The 24,368-nt window shown below is 36.7% G+C and overlaps 1 protein-coding gene across 4 annotated transcripts in view; it reads right to left on the bottom strand.

Annotated features, from left to right (window-relative positions):
- PFKFB1 (6-phosphofructo-2-kinase/fructose-2,6-biphosphatase 1) overlaps positions 1-24,368 on the bottom strand; it is a 59,071-nt gene that overhangs the window by 23,691 nt on the left and 11,012 nt on the right. For 3 of the 4 annotated variants that reach the window (XM_033201761.1, XM_033201759.1, XM_033201758.1), the window contains exons 2-4: positions 4,007-4,132; positions 1,644-1,737; positions 791-857 (exon numbers count right to left, since the gene is read on the bottom strand). In XM_033201761.1, the coding sequence (XP_033057652.1) occupies positions 791-857; positions 1,644-1,737; positions 4,007-4,132 (287 nt within the window). The remainder of the gene's footprint in view (positions 1-790; positions 858-1,643; positions 1,738-4,006; positions 4,133-24,368) is intronic. The other variant, XM_033201760.1, reaches the window with a different exon arrangement.

Below are 24,368 nucleotides of genomic sequence, written 5' to 3'. Positions count from 1 at the left end.
ACTTGAACAAGGTCTTGAAGGATAGGAAGGATTCATGACTGGCTTATGAGAATTTCACAAGCACATACTGGGCCCTTGCAGTCTGTCCAGAAATGTATGCTACCCTGTGAGTGTAATAAGGCAAGAGGAAATTGTGGGTGTTTATTAGGGTCATTTTATAAGTGAGGTAACTGAGGCGTAGAAGAACTTGCCTTGACCAAAGTCACCAAGAGTTGCTGACAGAGCAGAGCTAGAACTGGTTCTCTCAATTCCTAGCTGAAGCTTCTTCCTTCCTTATCACTTTAGAAGTCCTCAAGAACAGGAAACAATTCCCTAGCCTCAGTACCTGAGATTGGACCATTTTGGACTATTTGCATATTTGAGAATCTCCTCCTCTTTCAGAATTTGCAAGTCCTAGCTAAACTATTGACTAGATATTTAGGTAAGTCTCTAGAACTCAAAACTGTTTGTACTGCAGTTTTAAATTCTAATATAGTCCTGCTGAATTATTGGGGGTGGACTGGTAGTGCACAGTGGTTAAGAGTGGGGATTCTGAAGCTACAAAACTTGGATTCCATTTCTGGCCCTGCCAGGTATACGCTGTACCACCTTGGGAAATTATTTAATGTCTCTGTGAACCATTCTTCTGGGCTCTGAAATGGGGCATAATAACAATACCTACCTCAAGGCGGGAGCATAAAATGAAATTATTAATATATGCAAATACTCAGAACAACAGTAAATGTTCAGTACATATTAGCTAATTCCCTTCCCAGTAGATACCCAAGGAAAAAATAACAAATTTCTTTACCGCGACATGACCTTCTTCACGGCTGAGATAGTTGTGAACATCCTTCAGGGCTGCTAGGGCACACTGCCTGAAATAGACCAGGAAAGAAAAAGAGACAATCCTTATCTCATTGTCTGCCGTATCTTCTGTATCATCTCTCATGTCTTAGACTAACTTATGTGCCCTGTGCTTTAGGCACCGTGCTAAGCACAGAGGGGTCAAACAGTTGAAACTGGCTGTATGTGCACAGCTTACACAGCTTAGGGGCAGGTATAAAGTGACACAATCAGGAAAAGCTGAGCAATGACAGAAGCCATAATATTCCAACCCTTGAGCTAATGGAACTCAAGCTGAACTGTTTTATGAACCCAGGTAGAGCATATGGTCTGTGAAATAAAAGGCATTCCTGGCATGGGTAACACACAGGCATGACAGTGGCAATGTACTTATGCTTTCAGCAAAAATCTCTTTAGTAATTACTCACTGCTGGGTTCTATATTGAGGACATAGGGCCCAGGCTCTATTCTGCCTTTACTCAGAGTCTTGTAGTGTAGAGAGACCTTGAGGTTGAACTGATGAGACTACAGAAATTAGAGTAGGCCAAGCTATTGAGATTCTTGCCTCAAATGCTAAGCTGAGAAGCTTCTACTCTCTCCTGTCAGAAGTAGAAGATCATTAAAGGTTTTTGATAAGTGGATGGTTATGACCAGAAACAGGCTTTGGGCAGGATAATGGAAGGGCTGTTCCAACTACTGTTTGAGAGTCTAGAGGGCCTCCTTTCTGGTCCAGATTATTCTGCCCTACTCCCCCAGTATCTGAACAAGGGCTTTTCAGCCATGAGACAGCACAGGTTGCTAAAATATTGGGTACTTACTTCCTGATTTGCAGGGCCTCCATGTTGTCTGGAAGAAAGAATTCATAGTTCTTGTAGGTCACTGCCTCTCGTCGATACTGGCCTAAATTAAACACTGAAAGCAGGGAGCGCCAGTGAAGAGGTTGGGAAGATCCCAGTGGCCAAAAAATGTCCTTGCTGGGAGGGACCTCAGAGGTGGAAGAAGGTATAATTTGTAGCTATAAAATTGCTTTTAAAACTTCAAATTATGGCTACCAGTTTATTTATTCCTCACAACAACCCTGCAAAGTAGAGCTCACTATTACCATTTTATAAATGAGGAAACTGAAAGTTCAGAGATAGGAAAAACTTGCACAATTATTTCCTATCTGTGGATATCTGAGATTCAACCCAGGTCTATTTGGCAACATAGCTGGTGGTCTTTCCATTATTCTACTTTATCATAAACACCAATCCTTAAAATGCCCTACTCCGGTGGAAAGATGAAGAAATGGAGATCTAGGGAGTAAAATTAATCACCAAGGGTCAAACAGTGAGTGAGCTGGTGACAGATATAGACTAGACCTCCTGACTTCTAGTCCAAAGTTGTTTTATTTTTCTATATTATGATGAAGATTCTAAATCTAAATCTCTAGGCCATACTTTCCCACTTACAATGATGAAAAACTAGAGAGGAGGGAAGGAAAGGAGAAGAAAGAAGATAAGCAGCCAAAGAGTTAATATTTCATTCATTCACGTAACAAATACTTTTTGATTCCTACTCTGTGAAGCAGGATATGAGCTCTGGGTCTCAGGGATTAGCCCGATCTTCATGATGGGGCCCTTAAGGCACTCACAGTCCAACAGGTAAGACAGTGAGTAAACCAGTAAATGGAGAGCTCCTACAGAGTTTGTTAAATGCTCTGACAAAGACAATATGAAGCCATGGAAGAGAGTGAGAGGGAAGGAAAGACTAATTGTACTTGGAATGATCTGAGAAGGTTTCACCATTTGAACAAGACTTTTTAGGGTAGGCGCCTTTTACAGGCAGATATGGGCAGTGGGAGTCAGGAACAAAGGCATCCAGGTAGAGGAACAGCTTGAGCAAGAGTATGGCATTGGCAGAAGGAAGAGCATGTTTGGAGGATGGTGAGTCATCCACTATGGATTTAAACCTGCAGGCCAAGGGGACCTTTGTAGGTCACAGGCTTGTTCAGCTTTGTGCTTTGAAATATGACTCTGGAGGCCTTTGAGAGAACTGTGTGGAGTGAAGAAGATAGAAAGCAGGAGAACCAGAAACCCTGAACCCATGATGGGGCCCTTAAGGCAGAAACCAATCTGCCAGTGTCCCATGTACCTCTACACTCAGCAGATTTCCTGAGAGCTTGCAGTCCTCCATGAGAGCTGTTACTTCTCTCCTTCCCTTCTGCCAATGTCTTACTCCTCCCACAAGACTCAGCTCAAACATATCCTATGTAGGAAGCTTTCCTTGCCTTCCAGTTGTCAAATCCCTTTGTGATTTCATGCAGCATCCTGCTCCTGTTCTAGAATTCCTAGATGATATGAGGTATTCTTATATATCCCAGCTAGACTTAGAACTCCTCAAGGACAGGGTGAGTCTCATCCAGTTTTGTATCCTCATCACCTAGCAGGAGTTTGGGCACATGGAAAACCATTGGGAAACTCTTCACCAGTGAACTAGATAAAGAGAACATAGATGAATGAAATAAGAAATGGGAAAAAGAAACAAATTGGAGAGAGAAAGGAAGAGGGGGAGAGATAGAAGGAAGCAGGGCAGAGAGACAGCATGTTGAGATTAACAAGAGAAAGAAGGAGACAAAAAGAATGGAGAAAAGGAGACTATGGGGCTAATGTGGGATTCTTTTCTCTTCCAATCAGTAGAACCATGCATTAGACTTGGCACAGTATCAGGCTTAGAATCAAATAGACCTGGATTCATATCCTGGTTCTGTCACTTACTGGCCATATGCCTTTAGACAAGGCACTTCACCCCTTGGGCCTCAATTTCCTCAACTATGAAATGGTGAAGAAGTGGTAATGCTAATAAAAGTAGTAATATTGGTATGGCAATAATAGTAATGGCAATAAAAATAGAATGTTACTCACAGGGTTGTTTCGAGGCCATGGAACTTCTTGAGAGAAGACATTTAATCTTAACACTAGTTTTCCTATGCTTAGCACCTAGAGTGGTGTTGGTACAAAGTATGTGCTCAAGAAGTTATAAACTGTATAAGAATGTAGTAATAGTGATAGCAGTAGTCCTAATGCTGATAATAATAATGATGGGGCATTTCTGGTATTGAGGACTTTGGCCTTCTACCTAAGTAAGGTTTTCAGCCAGTGGCTTTTATGGGGTTGCTGAACAAAGACTTTCAGAGACATACCTTTAGTTGGTGTTCCTATCCAGTTGAGATATCGTGTGAGCTTCGTGGAGATATAAGTCTTGCCTCGAGCTGGTAAACCCACCATGATCACCATCGTGGGGGAATTGGTAAACTGGGGTATGGATGCTGAAAGACAAACAGACCCTCAAAAGCTTATCATCAGATTCATATGCTCTTCTGGTATTAGTTCAGAAATGTAGAGTTGTAAAGAACACGTCTCCCACCATTACAATAAGAACAAAAGCTGGGAAAGTGAAAATTAAGAACTTCTCTCGGACTCATCAGAAAACTGAGGTTGCAGTACCACAAACCTGTAGAAACAACCATCTTCAAGGGAGCCACAGGACCAGGCATTTGATTACCTGGTGCAGATACCAGTGAACAACATACAAATTCATAAGAAGATTCAGCTAAAAATTATGATGAATTGCTAGAGGCTGGTTATGGGCTAGTGTGAGAATGTGAAGCCTGTAGGGGCTGCAGACATAGGCAGTTTTGCACCCCTTTGCAGAGTTTTCCTCCAGGAACTCCCCCAGAAGCTGACAAGAAAGACTGAGAAGAATCCTGAGAAAGATATTCTGTAGTTCTGGCTTGGGGAGAACAGTACAATAGCTGTTGCTGAAATTCTGCACAGACTATTTTCCCTATATTCTCCATGGAGCAAAAGCCTTACTATTCAGGGAAAAGGCAACAAAAACTAGCTTGAAAGTACTGGGAGAAACTCACTGCAGCTGGCAGACAGACTGACCAACATCACTGAAACTCTGCCCATACCAATCTACCTTATCTTCCCAAAGGGAAAAATGTCTTAGTCCTCAGAAGAAAGGGCAACAGAGACTGAGGTGCACTGGTGAAAACTCAGTACAGCTGGGGGAGAAAATTAAAAAAAAAAAAAAAGGTCTAACCCGGGAGGGGCAGGAAAATGTGCTAGGCCCACCTGGGTTAGAACACAGGAGGAGAGGCAGGAACACTTGTGAAGGACACACCTCCAACACTCAGGGTAAGCCTGCCTAAGACTGAGACTTAATGAGAATAGCATAGAATGTCCCAGGTCCCCATTCCCCCACTACCAGGCTAAAAAGCATCAGTAAAAATAACAGTGGAATACATCCAAACGAGATTTAAGGCATATATTATCTCCAGGGTGTAGCACAAAGGGAAGAATCAAGGCAAGGAATAAAAACAATGTCTGAAGAGAAAAGCAATCATTAGGACCAAAATAAGTTATGACACAGATGTTGGAAATATCAGACAAGGAATCTGTTTATTTACTTGGATTATTTTGCTTTCTTTTTTGTACATTACAGATTCAGGGGTTATATGTGCAGGTTTGTTACCTGGGTATATTGTGTAATGGTGGGGTTTGGGCTTCTAGTGACCCCATTACCCAAATAGCGAACACAGTACCCAATAGGTAGTTTTTCAACTCTTGCTCCCCCCTGCCCATTCCCCCTTTTGGAATTCCCTTTGTCTACTGTTTCCATCTTTATCAGATAGGAAACTTAAAATAGCTATGATTAGTATGTTAAAGGCTCTATTGGGAAAGTTTATCATGCAAGATCAGATAGGCAATTTCGGCAGGGGGGTGAAAAGTATAAAAAAGAATCAAATATAAATGGGAGAGAAAAAAACACAGTAACAGATCTGAAGACTATCCTTGATATGTTCATCAACAGACTCTGCACAGCTGAGTCATCAGTGAACTTGAAGACAGGTCAATAGAGATCACACAAACTGAAATGCAAAGAGAAAAAAAAGAGCAAAAAAAAAGAAAACAGAACAAAACATCCAAGAACTGTGGGACAATATCAAACAGTATAACATATATGTATTTGGAACACAAGAAGAGGAAGAAAGAATAAGGCAGAAGAAATATGTGAAGACAATAATGGCCAAAATTTTCCAAATTAATGACTGACACCAAACCACAGATTCAAGAAGCTCAGAGAACACCAACCAGGGTAAATACCAAAACCAAACCAAAACCCACACCCAGATATATCAAATTCAAATTACAGAAAATCAAGACAAAAATAAAATCTTGAAGACTGCCAGGAAGAAGGCGGTAGGTGGGGAACATCTTACCCACAGAAGAACAAAGAGAAGAATTATACCAGACTTCTTGTCAGAAATCACATAAGCGGCCGGGCGCGGTGGCTCAAGCCTGTAATCCCAGCACTTTGGGAGGCCGAGATGGGTGGATCATGAGGTCAGGAGATCGAGACCATCCTGGCTAATACGGTGAAACCCCGTCTCTACTAAAAAATACAAAAAACTAGCCGGCGAGGTGGCGGCCGCCTGTAGTCCCAGCTACTCGGGAGGCTGAGGCAGGAGAATGGCGTGAACCCGGGAGGCGGAGCTTGCAGTGAGCTGAGATCCGGCCACTGCACTCCAGCCTGGGCGGCAGAGCGAGACTCCGTCTCAAAAAAAAAAAAAAGAACTCACATAAGCAAAAAGACAGTGAAATGAAACCTTTAAAGTGTTGAAAGAAAAAAATGCCAATCCAGAATTCCAAGTTCTGCAAAAATATCCTTCAAAAATTAAGATAAATGCTTTTTCAGACAAAAACTGAGGAAACTCAGCATCAGCAGACCTGTCTTACAGTCTAAATATTAAAGGAAATTCTTCAGACAGAGGGATATGATACAGATCAGAAAATTGGGTGTACATTATTAAAGGAAAAGTGTTGCAAAAGTAATAAATGAAGACAAATATAACTATCATATTCTTAATTGTTCTAAAATATAACTGATTGTTTAAAGCAATAATAGTACCAATGTATTGTATGTTTATAGCATTTGTAAAAAAATAATGGAATACAACAATGACACAAACAATGGAAGGAAGGAATTGGGGATAGTTTTGTACTACACATGAAGCAGTATAGTATTATTTAAAGGTGAACCAAATTATATAAAAATGTACATTACAAACTTTCTGGAAACCACTAAAAAGGTGTCCTTAAAAGATATCTAATAATAAATAAATACATGAGACAAAATGGGATCACACAAAATAACCAAATAAAATAATGAAAGGCAGAAAAAGACGGAAAAAGGAAACAAAAGCCAAATACAGTAAATAGAAAACATCAAGAACAAATATAATGAAAACAGAAAGATGGTAGATTTTAACCTAACTATATTGATAATCACTTTAAATGTGAATCAACTAAATATTCCAACTGAAGAAGAAAGTGGTCAGATTAGATTAAAAAGTAGGATCCAACTACATGCTGTTTACAAAACTATATAGTTGGGTCCAATTCTCAGACCTTTTATCTCTCACTAACTCAAATATAAAATTCTGATAGGATGCATGAACACTATATGAAAATTGAAAGGTAAATCTAAGTAGGTAGATCAGAGAAGACACCAGAGTTTGAAGTACCAACTAAACAACTACAAATTCAGCATTACTTTTCTCCCCGTTCAGTATCCTGAGCCTGAATTCAACATGGTATGCAATTCAAAACGAGCATTGTCTAGCAGACAGAGATGCAGGAGAAGTCTTGGAGTTTGGGCTCAAGGAATGTAACAGAGAACTAAAATTCAGAGAGAGTGGGGGAAATCCTTGGGTTTTTATTTACTCCTTCTTTGGTTCCACAGTGGAGGCAGTAAAAGCAAAGGTGGCTCAGAAGCAATAGTGGCCCAGAATGGGAGCCTCCAGGAATCAAAACTGTGTGGGATAAGTTCCTTCCTCTAGGTGAAGCCACGATGTCAAGAAGACATCTTTATACTATTTTTTTCCTCTTCCTCTCCCTCTCTCGTTCTCACTCTCTCCTCCTGCTACTTATTTCTGGAAATGCTACAACTACCACAGTGGGTAGTTTTTGAAGAGAAAACAGAAAATGAGAGCCCAGGGAACTGGAAAGTACTGAAAAGATAAAGGAGAGGGAAGAGTTTTGAAAAAGCAACAGTGTAAAGTTGATTTGAACCCCTGGGCTTACCTCTGACTTGTGACTGCTTTGATCTTCATTAGCATACCAAAGATTTGGAAACTCAACTAGAAAGGACACCTCCACCCAAGTCTCAGACTGACCACTAGATGGTACAAACACAGGACAGACCTATATGGTACTGCAAAGGCTTGAAAACTGAATTGATGTTGGAACCAAAATATACAAAAGGCTAAAACAAAAATATAGACTTTCTCCACAGGATATAAACAAGATAGAGAATCTCAAGACAATACTCACAATGTCCAGGATACAAACTACAATCAATCAGCATGCAAATAACCATAAACATTTCAATTAACATGGAAAAAGACAACAGACATGAATGATAAGACATTAAATTATCTTAAATTAGCTATTATAAAAATGTTGAATGAACAATAGCAAGCGATTTTGGAACAATATTTAAAACAGAAGCACTCAGTGAAGAAACAGAGGATATAAATAAGAATCACATGGATATTTGAACTGAAAACATAATAGCTGAAATAAAAACTCAGGAATGAAAGAGTAGATAGAAATTTCATAGCTATTACAATGACAAGAGTATATAATAGCAATTCTAAACACATAAATTTGACAACATAGATGAAACAAATTTCTCAAAAAGCACAAACTGGCAAAACTTATCCAAAATGTAACAAATAATCTAAATAATCTAAATCCTTCTATAAATATTACTGAAATTGAATTTGCAATTAAAAATTTTCCCCCAAAATACCAGGTCCAGACAGTCTCAATGGCAAATTTTACCATTCATTTAAAGAAGAAATAGCATCAATTCTATACAATCTCTCTATGAAGTTAGAAGACGAAAATACATATCAACTTACTCTGTGAGGCCAGCATTTCCTGATATAAAAACCAGAAAAATAAGTGATATAAAAAAGAAACTACAAATCAATATCCCTCATGAACATAAGAATCCTAAAAAAAGCAAATGAAATTTGGCTATATACAAAATAGATAATTAATATACCACAAGAAAGCATGGTTTATCCCAGGAATACAAGGCTGGTTCAACATATGAAAATCAATCAAAGCAATCCATTCTAAAGATGTAAAACTCCATGGTAGGTTTGAATGCATCCTCCAAAGTTCATGTGTGGAACTTAATCTCCAGTGCAACAGCATTGAGAGGTGGGAACTTTAAGAGGTGATTAGGTCATGAGGGCTCTACCTCTAAGGCTTCTGCCTCATGAATGAATTAATGGCATTATTGATGGAATGGTTTAGTTAACTAAGAAAATAGTTCCTGGTAAAAGGATAAGTTTGGCTCCCACACTCGCATGCACAGGCACGCACATAAGCACACTCTCTCTGCCCTTTCACCTTCCACCATGGGATGATGCAGCAAGAAGGCCCTCACCAGATGTGGCCATGTGATCTTGGACTTCCCAGCCTCCAGAACTGTAAGAATAAATCTCTATTCTTTATAAATTAGCCAGTCTGTGGTATTCTGTTTTAGCAGCACAAAATAGATTAAGATGCCCCAAATTATATCAGCAGATAAAAAAACTTTTTATAAAATACAATATCCATTCGTAATGAAACTCTTAGCAATTTGGAATAGAAGGGAGCTTCCTTACCCAGATAAAGAATATTTACAAAAAATCTACAGCTAATATCATACTTTATGTTGACAGACTAATGCTTTCTCTCTATATCAGGAACAAGGCAAGGATGTCCACTCTCACCACTCCTATTCAACATAGTACTGAAACTTCTAGTCAATATTATAAGGCAAGAAGGAAATATAAGGCATGCAAATTGTAAAGGAAGAAATAAATCTGTCCCTGTTCATCCACAATATGATTGGGTAGAAAATCCCAGGAAATCTATATTTTAATTTCTGTTTTATTTTTTGAGACACAGTCTTGCTCTGTCACCCAGGCTGGAGTGCAGTGCCATGATCATGGCTCACTGCAACCTCAGCTTCCCAGGTTCAAGGGCTTCTCATGCCTCAGCCTCCATAGTAGCTGGGAGTACAGGCATGTGCCACCACACCTGGCTAATTTTTGTATTTTTAGTAGTGATGGGGTTTCACCATGTTGGCCAGGCTGGTCTCGAACTCTTGGCCTCAAGTGATCTGCCCACCTCAGCCTCCGAAAGTGCTGAGATTATAGGCATGAGCCACTGTGCCTGGCCCAAAATCTATTTTTAACTGATCTTTAACAAAGCATACAACAACATAAAGTAGAGAAATGATACCCTATTCAATAAATGATGCTGGGATAATTGGCAAGCCACCATAGAATAAAACTGGACCCTCATCTCTCACTTTATACAAAAATCAACTCAAGATGGATCAAAGACTTATATCTCAGACTTGAAATCATAAAAATTTTACAAGATAACATTGGGAAAACTCTTCTAGACATAGGCTTAGGCAAAGAATTCATGACTAAGAACCAAAAGCAAATGCAACAAAACCCTCCTAGTACTAATAAGCGAGTTTATCAAGTTCACAGGGTACAATGTCAACACATAAAAGTCAATCATAATACTATATACAATCAATAAACAATTCAAAATAAAAATAAAAAAATGTTTACAATAGTTCTAATAAGATAAAATCATTAGGTATAACACCAACAAAACATGTATAAAAGATCTGTATGCTGGAAATTACAAAATGCTGTTAAAAAAAAATCACTAAATGCTTCTGTGCAGCAGAAGAAATAATCAGCAGCGTAAACAGACAACCAACAGAGTGGGAGAAAATATTCACAAACTATGCATTTGATAAAGGACTAACATCCAGAATATACAAGAAACTCAAACAACTCAGCAAGAAAAAAACAAATAATTCCATCGAAAAGTGGGCAAAGGACATGAATATAGAATTCTCAAAAGAAGATATATAAACAGCCAACAAACACATGAAAAAATGCTCAACATCACTAACTTTCAGGGAAATGAGAATTAAAGCCACATGAGATACCACCTTACTCCTGCAAGAATGGCCATAATTTAAAAAAAAAAAAAAAACCTTGGCATGGATGTGGTGAAAAGAGAACACTTTTATAGTGCCGGAGGAATGTAAACTAGTACAACCACTGTGGAAAACAGTATGGAGATTCCTTAAAGAACTAAAAGTAGAACTACCATTTGATCCAGCAATCCCACTACCAGGTATCTACCCAGAGGAAAGGAAGTCATTACATGAAAAAGACACATGCACACGCATGTTTATAGCAGCACACTTCACAATTGCAAATATATGGAACCAACCTAAACCCATCATACAACGAGTGGATAAAGAAACTGTATCCATTTTCTTATATCATTTCTTTATATCATATTCCATGATATATATACCATGGAATGCTACTCAGCCTTAAAACAGAATGAAATAATGGCCTTTGCAGCAACTTGGATGGACATAGAGGCCATTATTTTAAGTGAAGTCACTTAGGAATGAAAAATCAAATATCGTTATGTTCTCACTTATAAGTGGAGCTAAGTTATGAAGATGCAAAGGAGTAAGAATGTTATAGTGGACTCTGGGGACTTGGGGGAAAGGATGGAAGTGGGGTGAGTGATAAAAGACTACATATTGGAGCCAGCGTACACTGCTCAGGTGACAGATGCACCAAAATCTCAGAAACCATGACTAAAGAACTTACCCATGACCAAAAACCATCTGTACCTAAAAACTCCTTAAAACTATTGAAAATAAATAAAAAACAAAACAATGTTGGTGGAAAGAACTTTACTACATTATTTTGAGACTTATTATAAAGCCGCAATATTCAGGACAGTGTGGTATTGGAAAAAGGATAGCTATCTAGATCAGTGAAACAGAATAAAGAGCCCAGAAATAGACCCACTCAAATTTTGGACAAGGTCAACTAATTTTGGACAAAGGTACAACAACAAATGGTGCTAGAACGACTGGAAGTCCACTGCAGAAAATGAACTCGAATACTTAAACCTTATGCAAAAAGTAATTCAAAGTGGATCATAGGTCTAAATATAAAATGTAAAATGATAAAACTTCTTAAAAAAAGACATGAGAGAGAATGTGTGAAATATTGGATATGCCAATAGTTTTAGTTATATTACAAAAAACATATCCATACAAGAAAGAAATAGATAAATTGAAACTATAATATTTAAACATTTTTATTTATGAAAATTTTAAAAATAAAAATTGTTAAATATTTACATATTAAATTTTTTTATCTGTGAAAGACACAAAAGAATGAAAAGAAATGCCACAGGTTGAAAGAATATGCTTGTACATTATATATGTGGTATATCCCAAATACATAAATAACACTTAAAACTGAACAATAAAAGATAAAATTTAATTTTAAAAAGTAGCAAAGCATCTGAACAAACATTTCACCAACCCAAATGTACAGATGGCAAAGAAGTGTATTAAAAGATAATATCAATCATTAGGAAAATGAAAATTAAATGTGTAATGAGAAGCACTTCAAGATATAGCTATTAAAGTGGCTAGAATTAAATACACATATAAATTTACAAGACAATATGAAATGCTGGCAAGGATGTATTACAAAAGGAACTCTCACTCATGCTAGTGGAAATGCAAATGGTTCAGGCATTTTGGAAAACAGTTTGGCAGTTACTTTTAAAATTTAACATACACTTGACATATGACCCAGCATTTTCACTCACAGATACCTTTGGAAGGGAACTGAAAAATCAAGTTTACACAAAAATGTATATGAGAATATTTATAGAGCCTTACTAAAAATCACTAAAACCTGGAAACAACAAGATACTCTTCAGCTGGTGAATGGATAAACAAATTGTGGTACAATCATAGACTAGAATACCATTTGGCAATTAAGATAACTGTTGATATTCATACAGCTAGGATGAATCTTAAATGCATTATGCTAAGAGAAAGAAGCCATATCCAAAAGCTGACAAGTGATACTGTTCCATTTATATGACATCTTAGACAAGGCAAAATTATAGGAACAGAGAACAGGTCAGTAGTTGCCAGGGGTTGGGGAGGTCTGAGGGGTTGACTATAATGGGCTGTACAAGAGAATTTTTAGGGTGATGGAATTGTTCTATATGGTACTATGGAAGAGGATATCTGACTTTATACATTTGTCAAAACTCACAAAACTGAATTTTATTGCATTCAAGGTTTTAGAAATCAACCGAAATGTCTGAGCAACTCAATATTGAATGCAGTTTGCAACAAATGGTTCTAACTGTATTACAAGTGTATATATCATAACCTCACAACATGCAGTGGAGAAAGAAAACCTGAAATGAATAACCATGAAAATAGTGTTTTGCCGAGTATTTAAAGACTAACGACAGAAAGTAATTGTGTGTAGACACTGTACTCTGATTGGTACAATTGTTTCTCCCAGGGGTATGAGTTAACAATTCTGAAACTACCAGTGTAGTAGGTGAATAAATAAATAACAAATAAATAAATAATAAATAACTTGTAGATAATGAGAGTCAGGTATTTCACAGTCTAAGAAAGAAGCTCATAATAAACAAGGGAGAGGTCTAGAACGATGCCTTATAGTGCAATTTAGGGTCAGAAATGGTATTAACTCCTGCTTATTTTAACATATATATATAAATAGACACTAAAATACAGATGGGTTAGCATGCACACAAATATTTCTTAGCTCTGTCTGCTGAGAGGGCTAGAATTAATGATACCCTAAAAGTGACAAAAGCATCCAGATCTTGGTTTCCAAATACCACTTTTCAATTACAGGAACCATAGTTTCTTGGAGAAGAGGCTGATGTATCTTGTAAAAAAGCAACGAAGTGCTAGAAAAATAAGGAGGATAAGAGTATATCAAAGGGACACAGGAAGGGAAAAGACAGGGATGAGTAAGTGGAGCATAGAGGATTCTAAGGGCGGTGAAACTACTTTAATACTGCATGCATGTCATTATAAATTTGCTCAAGCCTATAGAATGTGCAACTCCAAGAGTGAATACTAAACTATGGACTCCGGGTGATAGCAATGTGTCAATGTAGGTTCATCATTTGTAACAAATACCCCTGTGGCAGCGGATATTGATAATGGGAGAGGCTATGCGTGTGGAGGGGAGGAAGGGAGTATATGGGAAATCTTGGTACCTTTTGCTCAATTTTGCTGCAAACCTAAAACTGCTGTAAAGTATAAAGTCCATTAAAAACAGAACAGAACACGGGAGCCAATATGAAAGAGTTCCTAATGGGTGAAGCTGGGACAAGGTGACCAACAAATAAATAAGTAGAGTATTATATTATAACCCAAAGAATTAAATATTTATGAGTACCTACTTACATACATACATTGTTGAATAAATAAGTAGGGGAGAAAGGAAAATCTTTATAGAGGGATTCCAAATAATAAATGTAGAATAAATAAGGAAACTAGAAAATCATCATTAGAACACTACTGTAATAATTGCTGCAGGTACGATCCACTGATTAATGCTAAAATTAGTGAGTGAAACTTTAAGGGGAATCTGAAGAGTTGCATAGGCTCAAATAATTTTACCCAAATTATTACAGTGTTTTAAATGAACTTCCACAAATTAGTTGATACTTCTCCCTCTAGGGGGTGGCATTTAATTTCCCTCCCCTTGAGTGTGGGCTGGACATAATGATTCACTTCCAAAGAATATAGTATGGAAAAGAAACATAGTAACCTGGCAGACTACAACTAATCTAAGAGTTCAAGGTCAATATCATCAGCAATAAGTCATGTTGATATCATCTTCCCTCTGATGTGATGTGATGAGAAAGACACCTCACCTCTATGGTATTCTCCTTAAAACACACAGCCACAGTCTAAACATGAGAAAATATCAGAAAACCTCAAATTGAGGGTTTCACAAAACACTTGACCAAAATTGTCAAAGTTATGAAAAACAAGGAAAGACTGAAAAGCTGTCACAGATTGGATGATTCTAAGGAAATAAGACAAATAATCCCAATGTGGTATGCTGGATTGGATCCTGGAACATAAAAAGGACATTAGTGAAAAAACTGAAGAAGCCTGAATAAATTATGTAGTTTAGTTAATAGTAATTTACCCATGTTAATTTGTTAGTTTGACAAATACACCATGCTTATGTAAAGTGATAACATTGGTGGAAGCTGAATGAAAGGTATACAGGAATTCTACAGTTGTTCTGTAAATCTAAAATTATTTCAAAATAAAAAGCTAAAAAATAAAAAAGCTTACTGCCAGGACAGACTTAGGTAGCGGCCATTCACTTCCTGAATGCTTTCCCTTCCTATTTAGTCACTTCATGTGGATAAAACTCTTATTTGTCCTATCACCTAATCTCGTTTTTAGAAAAGGATCTTATGACAGCTGGTCACATTTCCTCAAGCTCTTCTGTAAACTTTCAGGTAATTTTAAGTAGTACAGTATCTTACTCAAGTTGTATATGGTAGAATATAGAAGAGAGATTTCTATTTCTGGTGATATTTTGGGCTATATTATAAAGAGTCCTTCCAATACAAAACACCTAAAAATACTGAATTTAAAACAATAAAGCATGGCTGAACTGGTGTGAAAGCAACAGAAATCCTCAGAGGCCAGAATGAGAAAATAATTACTGTTCTAAAGAGATAAATAACAACTAAAATCCATGTTTACCCTGGTAGCCTGGAGCAGTGTTTCACAAACATGAAATCAATTCAGTGGGTGCAATAGGCAGCAAATAATATCACCCTTAATGATCCACACCTCTTGTTATTCATGACATTGTGTAGTCACTTACTGTTGAGTGTTGGCTGAATCTAGTGACTTGCTTTTAACACATAAAATAAGGCAAAAGTGATGGGATATCACTCCTGAGATTTTATCACGAAAAGACTGGCCATCCATTTTGTTGGTCCTCTTTGGCTCTCTCATTGACTTGTTCTGTTGGAAGCCAGCTGTCATGTTGTGAGCTTCCCTAGGGAGAGACCCACACAGCAAGAAGTTGAGGATTGTCTCTGGTCAACAGTTAGTGAGAAACTAAGGACCTCATTCCAATATGCTACGAGGAAATGAATCTTGCCAACAACCTTGGGAGTAAGTTGGAAGTGGTAGTAGAACCTTGAGATGACCAAGCTTCAGCCAATACCCTGACTGTAGCCTTATTAGAGATCCTGAACTAGGGGACCCAGCTGAGCTGTGCACTGATCTCTGACTCACAGAAACAGAGAAAATAGATGTTTGCTGTTTTAAGGCACTAAGTTTTGGGGTTAATTTATTATACAGTAGTTGACAAAATAATACGGTGGATCATAAAAAGCATATTTTTGATTTAATATATATATGTGTGTGTATATATATATATATATATATATATGAACACAATCACACAAATGTGTGTGTTTATTGAGTGGCAAAGTAAGAAACAATGTTTCTTCTCTGGGCCATTGTCAAAGGATTGACACATTCTGGCTTAAAACTTGGGCTTTAAGAGATAGCACATATAGAGGATAGTAAACAAAACTCTTTGGCTCAAAGTAGGAAGTTGGATCTGAGAGCCTGCCTAAAGTCTGGACCCGAAAAGGTGACATAATCAGTGGGTAAAGAAGAAGCACCTGAGACTGTCTCAACCTTGGCTTTGTGGAGGGAAATAAAAGAGTGAATAGTTACTGAGATTCCTAGCCCAATCCTGCATTTATGTGGGTTTGGGGCTGAGATGTACATTACCTGTGTAGAAGAAAAAAAAAAAAAAAGCAACACACACACACACACACACACACACGAGAAAAACCTGTATGAATAAGAATCCATAGAAACAAACCAAAGAATCAGAATTGCAAAAACTATAATTGGAATTATCTGATTTATACTGTGAAATAAGCATTGGTTGTATGTTTAAAGAAATGAAGAAGGTATAAAAAGTATGTCAACGAAATGTGAGACTATCAAAGAAAGACCACATGAATTTTTAAAAGAATCAATACAGCTTCTAGAAATTAGAAATGAGAGCATTAAAATTAAAAACTCAATGTATGAGGGTTAAACAGCAAACTAAACAGAGGTGATGAGATAATTAATGAACTGGAAAATAAATCTGAAGAAACTACATAGGAAGTACTATAGGAATAACAAGATATGGAAATATAAAATAGAGATTAAAACACATGGCTAGAATGATAAAGTCTACCATGGGTTTAATTACAGTTCCGGAAAGAAAAGAATTGATGAAAGATAACAGTCCTCAAGTTAGGGAAGCCCAACTTTAAACAAAAATAAAAACAAGCAACATTTAGAAAAATCATCATAAAATTTCAGAACACTAAAGCCAAATAGATCTTAAAAGCAATCAAAGATAAAAGACAGTTTACCTAACGAGTAACAATGAGATTCCCAGTTGACTTCTCAACAGCAATAATGAAAACCAGAGGTAGTGAAATAACATTACTGAAGTTCTATGAGAATATAACTTTTAACCCAGAATGTATACTCAGAAATAAGTCTCTTCAAGAATGAGGATGCCATAAACACATTTTCATGTAAACAACTCTGAGAGAATTTACTACCGAAAGACCTTCAATAAGGGTTCTGTGGAATGTACCTCAGACAGAAGAAAAACAGTACCAAAAGAAAGGACTAAGAAACAAGAAGAAATGGTGAGCAAGTAAAATGGTAAACATGTGGGTCAAACTAAGCCAACATTGACTTGAGAAACAACAATAAAAATGTCTATTTCATGGGTTTATAAAACAACTAAGTAAGGAACTTCCAGTTTCAGTTCCAAGAGGTTGGGAGTTCTTGCTCTCATCTTTACAATAAGAAAAATTTGGTCACACTGAAAATCAAGGATTTTTCTGGGACCCATTAGAGAACTGAGGCCACAGAGAAAACGACTACCTTGAAATCTGAAGAGTCAGGCACTTTCAGAGAGAGAGAAAGCATCTGAAATTTTCTTATCTCGTGTGGAAAGCACTGGACGCCGGAAGCTAGTTAATACTTACATACTACAAACAACTTTACACTTGTAAATTTATCTATTTAGAATATATGGATCAATTCCTTGAAAACCACAGCCTCTCACAAGTCAGCCAAAAATAAAACAGACACTCGAATAGTCCTATAAACATTAAAATAATTTAGTTCAACACAAAATCTCCAGAAATAGAAATCTCCAGGCCCAATGTGTTTACTTCAAAAGTCTATAACACTTTTAAAGAAGAATAATGCAAATTGTAAACAACATTTTCAAGGAAATAAGAGGAGGAGGGAATATTTTCAACCAATTTTATGAGGCCAGAATTACCCTGATACCAAAAACCGACAAATGGAGTACCAAAAATCCAAAAACTCTATAGTTCACTCTCTCATAAACTTAGATGCAAAAATCTTCAACAAAATATTGGCAGACGGAATCCAACATTACATGAAAATAATTACAGTCAGTCCTCTGTATCTGTGGGTTCCATATCTGCAGATTCAACCAACTGCAGATAGAAAACACTTTAAAAAACATAAAAATAACAAGAACACTACAAATAAAAAGCAATACAGTATAACAACTATTTGCATAGCATTTACATTGTATTAGGTATCATAATTAATCTACAGATGATTTAAAGTATATGAGAGGATATGTGTAGGTTATATGCAAACACTAGGCCATTTTATAAAAGGGACTTAAGCATTCATGGATTTTGGTATCTGCAGGGGTTCCCAGAACCAATCCTCTGCAGATACTGAGGGATGACTGTATATGCAATGATTAAGTGGGATTTAGTACAGGTATGCAAGACTAGAATAAAATTCAAAAAATCAATTAATGTAATCCACCCTATCAACAAACTAAAGAAAAAAAATCAATACACACTGACAAAGCACATCATAAAACCATTAATGATAAAAACTTTCAGCAAGTTAGGAATAGAGATGAATTACCTAAACTTGATAGGCACTCCTTTCTTTCAATAATTTTAATGAGTTTAAGCACTCAGCAATTCGTCAATTGGGAAGCACAATACATAAGTTCAGGGCTCAGCGGATCAAGGGAAAACTTTTATAAGGTGTTCTCAGAAGAGAGATGAAATAAATATTTGATTGCTTAAAGTAGAAAGTCCATAGTTAGAGGTTAGTTGGTGGTTTCTGAATGGTTAAGCTTAAGATTTTATATTTTTATTTTTTATTTTAAGTTCAGGGGTACATGTGCAAGTTTTTTACTGAGATAAATTAATGTCACAAGAGTTTGTTATACAGATTATTTTGTCACCCAGGTGTACCTACTACCTATTAACTAGCACCCATTAGTTATTCTTCCTGATCCTCTCCCTTCTCCCACTCTCCACCCTCAGGTAGGTCTCAAGTGTGTGTTGTTCCCCTCTATGTCCATGTGTTCTCATCATTTAGCTCCCACTTACAAGGGAGAACATGCAGTATTTGGTTTCCTGTTGCTGTTTTCGGTTGCTAAGGATAATGGCCTCCAGCTCCATCCATGTCCCTGCAAAGGACATAATCTCATTCTTTTTTATGGCTGCATAGTATTCCATGGTATATACATACTACATTTTCTTTATCCAGTCTGTCATTGATAGACATTTAGGTTGATTCCATGTCTTTGGTATTGCGATGTGATATGTCTGCATGTGTCTTTATAATAGAACAATTTATATTCCCTTGGGTATATGCCTGGTAATGGGATTGCTGGGTTGAATGGTACTTCTGTTTTTAGCTCTTTGATGAATCACTACACTGCTTTCCACATGGTTGAGCTAATTTACATTCCCACCAGCAGTGTATAAACATTCACTTTCTTCTGCAATCTCGCCAGCATCTGTTATTTTTTGAGTTTTTTATGATAGCCATTCTGACTGGTGTGAGATGGTATCTCACTGTGGCTTTGATTTGCATTTCCCTAATCATAAGTGATGCTGAGCATTTTTTCATATGCTTGTTGGCTGTATGTATGTCTGTCTTCTTTTGAAAAGTGTCTGTTCATGTCCTTTGCCCACTTTTTAATAGGGTTGTTTGTTTTTCTTGTAAATTTGTTTAAGTTCAACTTGATAAGAAACTTCTACAAAGCAAACAAAAACTATCACCAACATTATACTTAAAAGTGAAAGACTAAATACTTTCCCCCTAACATCAGGACTAATGTAAGGATTTCCACCTTCTCCACTCTTTTGACATAGTACTAGAAGTTCTAACCACTGCAATAAGGCAATAAAAGGAAATAAAAGGCATACAGTTTGGAAAATAATTTTTAAAAATTCCCTATTTAAAATGTCATGATTGTCTACATAGAATATCCTCCTAAACTACAGAAATTCCTCGAACTAACAAGTGAGTTCATCAGGGCTGCATGATACAAGATCAACACACAAAAACAATCTTGAGACCTTCATTTCTGGCATGAGAGTATGAGGAACTCTGAAGACCCTTTCTCTAATAAAACAAGCTCAGCTGGCAAAAATTACAACACTACAATCTTTTAAAATCTCTGGAAATTGTCTTAAATGGAATACAGCACATGAAGATACTTTTATTCACGAAAATCTACTGAAATTTGGTAAGAACACAGTCTTTGACACATGTGCCATGCTACTGTTCCCAACCTTACTACTGTTCCCTCACTACTGGCTCCAAGCTTAGCTTGATAGAAGCTCCACTTAAGGTGTATGTAGCCAAGATGAAGCTCCTTTTCTTCTTGGAGAGAATGTCCCATCAGTACTTTGGCATCTTACTGGAAGGAGCAGAGAGCTAGCATTTAGCATTCCCTTCCACTCAAAATTGCAGAGGCCTGGCAAGTGTGGTTAAGAGGTTGGAGGTTCCTTACTCCTCCCAGTTTTTACTCATAGAATAGAGGCTATATCCCAGGTGCAATAGGCTAAGAATACTGGGGTCCTGATTACCCTCATTCCATCTTGCTCATAGGGTAGGTTCCACACCAGGACAGGCAAACTAAGACCAGAAGCTGCTGCCTTGCCCAGCACCCAGAACAGTGCTCAGACAGTATGCCCATGGAGAGAGGAAATTCGTAAGAGGAAAGAGCTCTGAAACTCTCCCCCTAAAACTAACTTTATTTTTATTTTATTTTATTTTTTTTTCTTTTCTTTTTTTTTTTATTATACCTTAAGTTCTAGGGTACATGTGCATAACGTTTATATCATGTATAACTCCCCAATGCAATCCCTCCCTCCTCCCCCCCCCCCGATAGGCCCCAGTGTGTGATGTTCCCCTTCCCGAGTCCAAGTGATCTCATTGTTCAGTTCCCACCTATAAGTGAGAACATGCGGTGTTTGGTTTTCTCTTCTTGTGATAGTTTGCTAAGAATGATGGTTTCCAGCTGCATCCATGTCCCTACAAAGGACGCAAACTCATCCTTTTTATGGCTGCATAGTATTCCATGGTGTATATGTGCCACATTTTCTTAATCCAGTCTGTCACAGATGGACATTTGGGTTGATTCCAAGTCTTTGCTATTGTGAATAGTGCCGCAATAAACATACGTGTGCATGTGTCTTTGTAGTAGAGTAATTTATAATCCTTTGGGTATATACCCAGTAGTGGATGGCTGGGTCATATGGTACATCTAGTTCTAGATCCTTGAGGAATCGCCAAGTTCAACCATTATGGAAAACTAACTTTATTTTTAACATTGTATAAAGAAGCTCAAGCCCAAGGATGTTCTCAAAAACTACAAGTTCACTTAACTAAGAACAACATAGGCCAGCTCGTTTATCAGAGAGAACAAGAGAGAGAGGGACAGGTAAGAAGAGCCCTTCTGGGGTATGAAGAATCTTGAAAGACTTACTTCTCAAACTACTCCTGCAAGAGTTTAATTAGATAAAGCATGCTGGGCAATGCATGCTCCAGGACACAGCCAAACAAACAAACAAACAAAAAACAAAAACAAAATAGAGCGTTCAGCTAGTAATTAGTAGAGCCTAGAGTGTAATACCCCCATGTGGGCTGACAGCTTAATAGAGAGACTGGGAAAAAAGTCAAAGAAAGACCAAATTACCTGCAAGTCAAAGCTATGCACTCCAAGAAGCAACACTGAAGAGTTCACACTGCAGGGAAACATACTTTAAAAATAGCCTAACCAAGTCACAAAGCAAAGAGTTATACAGAAATAAGGAAATGATACCAGAAGGTAATTCAAACTGACAGGAACAAATGAAAATAATAGAAAATAATGTATGTAATTTTCCAGCTTCTTTAAAACATAAAATTATATAAAATAATAATTATAATGATGCATTGTTTAGTTTTTAGCATATACAGATATAATATATGTATATAATAATAGCTCAAAAAGGAAGGTGGAAGAGAAATATATAGGAGTGAATTTTTATATCTCACTGGAATTAAATTAGTACAAATCTGAAGCACACTGATGTATGATGTATGTGAAAAGCCCTAGAACAACCACGAAGAAAATACCTCAAAAATGTATAACAAAAATGATCAAATGAATTAAAATGTTAAACTAGAACAATTAATTTAATGCAAAAGAAAGCAGTAAAGGAGGAATAGAGGGAAAAAGACATGAGCTCTAAGAAAAATAAAACTGCATATTTAAACCACTATACCAATAATGATTTTAAATCAGAACAGATTAATCAACCCAATCAAAAGGTAGAGAATATCTAACTGAATACAAACGAGGAAGATCCAACTGCATGCTGCCTACAGAAGACACATTTTAGATTGAAAGATACAAGGCAGGCCTGGTAGCTCACGCCTATAATCCGATCACTTTGGGAAACCAAGGTGGGAGAATCCCTTGAGCCCAGAAGTTTGAGACCAGCTTGGGCAACATAGTGAGACTCCATCTCTATTCTAAAAAAGAAAGAAGAAAAAAGAGAAGAAAGCAAATAGATTAAAAGTAAAAGAATGTAAGTAATACAGTAATACATCATGCAAACAGCAACCACAATAAATTTGGAGTGACCATACTAATATGAGACAAAATGGATATTAAAAAACATTACTAGAGATATATAGGCACATTTAATGACAAAGGGTCAACCAATAATGAATATATCACAATTATAAACATATATGCCTAAACAACAGAGCCGCCAAATACATGATGCAAAACTGGCAGAATTGAAGGGAGAAATAGACAATCCACTGACAAGCTGGAAACTTCAAGACCACTCTTTCAATAATGGATAGAACAACTACATAGAAGATCAACAACAGGGAAATAGAGGACTTCAACACAAGTAGTAATAACGAACATCTGTAAAACACTCCATCCCCAAACAGCAGACTATACATTTTTCCAAAGTGTACATCAAACACTCTCCAAGACAGACAATATTCTAGGCCATAAAACAAGCTTCAATAAATTTGGAAGAATGGAAATCATATAAGGCATGTTCTCCATCATAATGGAGTAAAATTAGAAACTAATAACAGAGACAACTTTGGGAAATTCACAAATATGGGAACCTAAAGGAAATAGAAGAAAGGATATAATAAGGATTAGAGGTGAAAATAATAAAACAGAGAATAGGAAAATATTAGAAAAAAATCAACAAAATCAAAAGTTGGTTATTTGAAAAAATTAATAAACTTGGCAAACCTTTAGTGAGACTAACCAAGAAAAAAACGAGAAAACTCAAATTAATAAATTCAGGAAAAAAAGAGGAGACATTACTACTGACTTTATGAAAATAAAAAGAATTATAAGGGAATATTATGAACAATCATAAACTGTATGCCAACATAATAAATGCCTTAGGTGAAATAGACAAATTATTAGAATGATACAAACTCTCAAAACTGACTAAAAAAGAAATGAAATCTAAATAGATCTATAACAAGGGATTGAATAAGTAATGAAAAACCTTGCCACAAAGAAAAGTCCAGGATTAGATGGTTTCACTGGTGAATTCTAGCAAACATTTAAAGAATAATACAATTCTTCAAAAGCTCTTTCAAAAAGTAGAAGAGGAAGAAGCACTTCCCAACTCATTCCATGAGGCCAGTATTTCTGTGCTACCAAAGTTAGGCACATATATTAGAAGAAAAGAAAATTATAGACCAATAGCTGTTATGCATATGGATGTAAAAATCCCCACAAAATACTAGCAAAGTGAACCCAGGAATGTATAAAAGGATTTATATGTATATATTAGATATATGTATATATTATAATACTTTATACATCACAATCAAGTTAGATTTATTATAGGAATGCAAGCTTGATTAACCTTTGAAAATCAATGCAATAGACCACATCAATAGAATTAAGGACAAAAACATATGATCATCATAATAGGCACAGATAAAGCATTTGGGAAATTAAATATCCCTTCATGATAAAACCAACAACAAATTAAGACTAGAAGGAAAGGTCCTAAACCTAATAAAAGACACCAATGAAAAACCCACAGCGACTATCACACTTAATGATGAAAGACTGAATGTTTCCCCCACGCCCCCTGCCAAGATCAGTAACAAGA

The sequence above is a fragment of the Trachypithecus francoisi genome, unplaced genomic scaffold (genome assembly GCF_009764315.1).
Source record: "Trachypithecus francoisi isolate TF-2019V2 unplaced genomic scaffold, Tfra_2.0 Lachesis_group6, whole genome shotgun sequence".
NCBI lineage: Eukaryota > Metazoa > Chordata > Mammalia > Primates > Cercopithecidae > Trachypithecus > Trachypithecus francoisi.
This window is presented reverse-complemented; position numbering and strand designations above follow the sequence as displayed.